We start from the raw sequence: 5,841 nt of genomic DNA, 5'->3' as shown, positions 1-5,841 counted from the left end.
TTCCAGAGTTCTGCATAAACTGATGCCTGTTGTCCCTCCTGTCCACTCATCTGTTTCTCTCTGTGGTCCAAAGCCTAGTCTTGAGTATCCTTGAGAGCCAGTATGCTGGCTCTCCTCTGAACTGTGCACACACTATAAACCCCTTCGGGAATACCATTCCCTACTTTGTCACCACCTGAGCATTTTCCTTCCTTCATGTCTTGTCTGTGATACAGGAGCAGCCCTCATCCCTCCCCTGACCACACTAGGCTATGGCTGCCTGGGAATGGGTCTCTGTTTCCCACTGCATCACAGGCTCTGTGAGGGCAGGCCTGGGGCTTTATCTATCATTGTTGTTTCCAGTTCTGTGCAACACAGCACAGAATAAGTGTTCCATGTAAATAAAGAGCTGATGAAAGTCTGTGCCCCCCCACCCACTAGCCCATCCCCACAGACCAGGGAGGGTGACTTCATCTGAGGGAAGAAACTCAGCAGCTGTGCACCTGAGCCCTTCTAGACTCACAGAGGCTGAGAGACTGGGGTGTCCTCATGGTACCCCCTGACTTTGGAATATAACCACACCAGGAAAAAGTGCCTCTGTTACTGACATGCCCAACATATACCCTACAGTTTCATTTATGCTAGCAAAAGACTAGCAGCCACCCACATGTCCATTAGTGAAACATGGAAATAACTTGGACTTCCCCAGTGGCTCAGTGGTAAAGAATCTGCCTGCCAGTGAGGGAGACGCAGGAGACATGGGTTCGATCCCTGGGTCAGGAAGATTCCCTGGAGTAGGAAATGGCAACCCACTCTAGTATTCTGTGGGATGTGTGTCCTAGAGGAGGTACAGCAGACATAAAAAAGGATATAAGGGACTTCCCTGATGGTGCAGTGGATAATAATCCACCTGCAATGCAGGGGACACGGGTTTGATCCCTGGTCTGGGAAGATTCCACATGCTGAGGAGCAACGAAGCCCATGCACCACAACTTCTGAGCTGATGTGCTGCAACACCTGAAGCCTACAAGCTTTAGGGCCCGTGAGCCACAACTAATGAGCCCCTGTCCTACAACTCCTGAAGCCTGTGCTCTGCAATGAGAAGCCCACGTACTGCAACAAAGGGTAGCCCTTGCTCACTGCAACTAGAGAAAGCTCACACACAGAAATGAAGACCTAGTGCAACCCCAAATAAAAACAAATTAAAAAAAAAAGAAAAGGATATGAGACCTACTCTTGCGCCTCTGAAATGATCTCTGAATGACACTTGAGTTGGTAAAAAAAAAAAAAAAAAAGCAAGGTGCAGAAAAAGAATATTAGAAAAGCATATAAAAATTATATATGCATATATGAGACATATAATATGAAAAAGGTACAGAAATGAGCCAATATTTTATTGAGCACCAGACACTGTTCTAAGAGATTTACAGATATTGCTTAATTCTCCAACAAGTCCACGAGGTAGGTGCTGTTATACCACTTCACGGATTGGCGAACAGCACAGGAAGGTGAAATGAGTGGCCCAAAACCACAGACTTGGGAATGACAGAGTTCAGATTTATACCCAGGGACTTTGCCTCCAGAGTCTGTGATTGTAACTACCCCACCATTCAGTACCACTTTTGCAAAGTGAAAGAAAAAAATTAATGACACACGTATACACACAGGTATATTGCTGGTACATGCCTAGGAGACCTGAGAAAATCTGTCATCACAGCCCACATACAGGAGAAAGACTTATTTCTATTGAATATTCTTCTACTTTTTCCATTTTTAAGTGTGCACTTTTTTTTTTTTTTTAAGTATCTGAAATGAGCAGGGCCTGGTTTCTTTTAGAAGAAGGAAGGAGAAGTGGTGGGGAGCAGAAGCCAGATCACACAGGCACCTTCCTCCCTCAAGCAACTGCCTCTCACCCAGCTACTGACTTTAGCAGCAGGGTCAACAACTGTGCTGAGGAGCCAGGAAGGCTGGGAGACTGAGAAAGAACTAGATAGTGGATATTTCTGAGCCTCCATGTGGCAAGGTGACCAAAAAAACAAAAATCCTCATCTAAATCTCCGTCTTGCACTTCCTGTGTGATCTTGGATAAGTTGTTTAACCTCTCTGGGCCTCCTGTCCTCATCTGCAATATGGAGAATGTACATGACTTACAGAGTTGCTGAGAGAATAAAATAAATTCTGGTGTATCAAGAGCTTGGAACAGTGCCTGGCAGGTAGTAAATCCTATATAAGTGTTCTCTCTCGTGTTATTAAAATGATTTTGTGTGACTTCTTAGCATCATTTGACAGTGTTGACTTTTCCCTTTTTAAAAGTCTCTCAACTCTCACCAATATTTCCCACTCTCCTGGTTTTCCTACTCCTCTCTTGAACTTCCTTTCTGCCTCTTTTGTAAGTTCTTCTCTTTGGTTGAGGGGTCATTGCTCATCATATGGGATTATGTTAATTAGAAAAAGAAGTCCCCCCTGAAAAAAAAAGAAAAAGAAATCCCCTTTGGGCATATTCAGCCCTGAACTTCAGCTCCAAGTTGTTTCCACCCTGCCGTCCAGGCAACCCTTATGCAGGTCCCTACCTGCATAATTATACATCATCATCCTGGCTGACTAGTTTGTTGATAGCTCCCATTCTCCCAACTTTCTGCCTTTCTAATATAAGCCCAGTTTTGTTCAAGTATTTCCCAGCCTGCAAACTAAAACCTCAGCCCCAGCCTCAGTCCCTGGTGGCAGGGGGAATCCTGAGGAATTCAAGCTAATCATAGTGATGCCATGATCACTCTGGCCGATGATTGACTCAGGAGCCAATTTTGGTCAATGATTTGGAAGAGGAAGTCTGCTGGGAGACACTGGGAAAAGGTTTCCTTCTTTCCAAAGAGGCACCATGGGAAGATACACCCCTTTCCCTCTTCTTGCACTAAAAATTAACATGTCTTTTTGTGATGCTTGGACCTGTGGCAGCCACTTTGTGGCCATGAGGAGAGCCCATGTGGGAGCCAAGCCTTCAGCTGAGGGTAATAGAGCAGAGAGACAGGGAATCAAGGAACACAAGACCCTGTTGGAGCTGTGAACTGTATCATACCCAGAGATCTCTCCAACTTGGGTGATATACAATATACAACCATCTCACTGCTTCAGTCAGTGCCAGTCAGGATTGTGTTACTTGCAACCCAAATCCTTCCTTACTGATATATACGCTATGGCTGATTTCTCAAGGCTGGTCTTCTCTTCATTCCCACCCAGGGCTGTCAATACCCACCTTCATAGTCTTGGTTTCCTCATCTGTCTGCAGCCTCAACCACCCCCTAAGTCCTTGCTCCGAGGGTCCTGTGACTTCCTGCTTCCTTCTCCTGGGTGTCCCTTTAGCCCTTCACAGCCACCATTCCAAACAAGCCTCAACATCTCCCTACAAATTTGTTTTCTCGCAGGTCCCCGACCTCGGGGGCAGCTGAGCATTGTCGGATCTTCCCCTGGCCTTGTCCCTCCCAAGTCTGTAAGCCTTATGGCCCGTCCACCTGGCCTTCTGAGCATACCTTGACTTGCCCCCTCCTCCCCTTCCCTCAGCCTCACCCAGTCCCACTGTCTCCTGCTTCACTCCTGTCCCAGCCTCCCCTGGGCACCCAGCCTGCCCCTCGCCACCCCACAAACACACAGCAGCAAAAGCCCAAATCTAACCATGGCCCTCTCCTGCTCAGATCCCTTCCATGGCTCTCTAGTGCCCTCAAGAAAGAAGCCAAGTTCCCAAGATGGTCATTTAAGGACACTTACAATGTGCCCACATCCAATGATAATACTACATTATCTTCCTCATGTGTAAAGTACCCAGAACAGGGCCTAGCCAAAGAGATCATCCCAGAATAACATGGAAGGCTCTGTGAAACCATCTTTTGAACTATCATTATTGCCATTTTACTGATGAAGAAACCAAGGAAATAGGGGCAAAATGACCACCGAAAGACACAGGCAGGACACCGCTGAGTTGGGATTTGAGCCCAGACAGGCTGGCTCCAGCTGGAGAAGGGCATGGCAACCCACTCCAATATCCTTGCCTGGAGAATCCCATGGACAGAAGAGCCTGGTGGGCTACAGTCCATGGGGTCGCAAAGAATCGGACACAACTGAGCAACTAACAGACACAAGCTGGCTCCAGAGCCCAGGGGACATAATGTAATTAGTTCTTGGTAAACAGGAACAGCTGTTACGATGGTGTCTCACTAAAAGCAGTACCTTCCATACTGGGCTAGGATCCCATCTCAGCTTCCTGGAAGACTCTATTATACAGGCCTACCCCAGGCATATCCAAATATGTCTAGCTCCCTGGACACACTGGAGGAAAATGAGTCAGGTACACCTTCTTCCCCAGACTGACTACTCTTCAGATTTCAGGTCTGAGTGCAGTTGCCCCTTCCTCCAGGAAGCCCTCCCTGACCTTCCCGGCTGGATTGGGTACATTCCCTGTGCTTCCTCTACCCCAGCCCTGACCACCCTGCACCTTCCCCTGCCCCCACTAATGAAGTCCTGCCTGTTATGAACTGTCACTGTATGGGAGACAGGACAGCGAGCCCCATGAGAGCAGGGCCCAGAGCATCTGGAACACTGTGGTGGCCCCAGCGCTGCCCAGCACGGATTGGCACAGAGGAGGGAGTTTTGAATGAGGGAATATATTCTTCCCACTTGACCCAAGAGGTGAATCAAGGCTCAGAGGGGGCCAGTCACTGGCCCGAGGTGAAGTGATCAATCTAGCACCTGAAATGAGGTCTGAGCCCAGAGCCTGGGAGAATCAGCAAGTGATGAGTGGCTACTCGGGTGAGAGAGGCAGATGGCATGAGGCAAAGACTGAGAAATACAGAGTCGGTGAGAAAGTCAGGGACGCAGAGTGTGCGGGGAGGCGGGAGGGGGGGCAGGGGAAACAAGGTAGTGCTGCTTCCTGGATCAGGGCGGTGCTCAGGCCGGTCAAAGGGCAGACAGTGGAGGCAGGGCCTCAGGAACACCAGGGTGTGCTTGTAGACAGGCTAGTCCATCGGTTCCAGTCCCGAGGGCCCCTCAGCCGCAGGCCTGGTCTGCAGCTGACCTGACACTTGCCCCAGCTACCTGGGGATGGAGGCGTAGTCCACATGCGAGCCGGCGGTGAGCTGCTGGTGTGGCTCGGGCTCGGGGCTCAGGATGTCCACCCGGTCATCTTCCTCCGCGAAGCTGGTGGGGCATGGAGTGGGCAGCATGATGAGCTCTGTGAGGCCATGAAGGTCAGACACACGGCGGAAAGTCTGCACCAAGAGCACCATGGCGACCAGGCCCAGGAAGAGGTAGACTGCAGAGATGGTGGAGAGGCAATGAGTGGACCCAGACCGCCCACATCATGGCCATGGGGCTACGAGATCCCCCAGGATGGGGCTGTGATTCTCAATGTCCCACCCCTCTGGGATGGGGCCAGGTTACCCTCACACCAGCCCTCAGTCCCCAGCCAGCCTAACCCCACTCACCTGTGACTAACAACTTGTAGACGGCCCGGTAGGGCTGGCCGGGGGCCTCTCCCGGAACGTAATCACCCAGGCCGATGGTGGACAGAGAGATGAAGCAGAAGTAGAAGGCATCCAGGAAGCTCCAGGCCTCCTCAAGGTGGGCAAAGATGGCGGCTGGCACCAGGAAGCAGACGGTCACCGTGACCCCCAGCAGGATGGCCAGGTGCCAGCGGGCTGCCTTCCGGGGGGTGCAGCCCCAGCGCTGGCTCACCCAGGACAGGGGCGTGTGGGTGAGCAGTAGCGACAGGCGCTGGGCTGAGGCGGTCAGCAGCAGCATGGTGACTGGGACGCCCAGGAGCGCAAAGGCGATGGAGAAGGCCTTGCCCCCGTCGGTCAGTGGCGTCGTGTACCC

The 5,841-nt window shown here is 50.8% G+C and overlaps 1 protein-coding gene across 1 annotated transcript in view; it reads right to left on the bottom strand.

Annotated features, from left to right (window-relative positions):
- Window positions 1–4,053: 4,053 nt before the first annotated feature.
- KCNK6 (potassium channel, subfamily K, member 6) overlaps window positions 4,054–5,841 on the bottom strand; it is a 10,268-nt gene continuing 8,480 nt past the window's right edge. Inside the window, exons 4-5 of the mRNA XM_010849310.1 lie at window positions 5,451–5,841; window positions 4,054–5,278 (exon numbers count right to left, since the gene is read on the bottom strand). The exon at window positions 5,451–5,841 is cut by the window's right edge and continues 4 nt beyond it. Of these exons, the coding sequence (XP_010847612.1) occupies window positions 5,058–5,278; window positions 5,451–5,841 (612 nt within the window). The 3' untranslated portion in view covers window positions 4,054–5,057. The remainder of the gene's footprint in view (window positions 5,279–5,450) is intronic.

This window comes from Bison bison, unplaced genomic scaffold (assembly GCF_000754665.1).
Source record: "Bison bison bison isolate TAMUID 2011002044 unplaced genomic scaffold, Bison_UMD1.0 scf7180017864280, whole genome shotgun sequence".
Taxonomy (NCBI): Eukaryota; Metazoa; Chordata; class Mammalia; order Artiodactyla; family Bovidae; genus Bison; species Bison bison.
The sequence above is the reverse complement of the archived record's forward strand: the minus strand, read 5'-3'. Positions and strand labels throughout refer to the sequence as shown.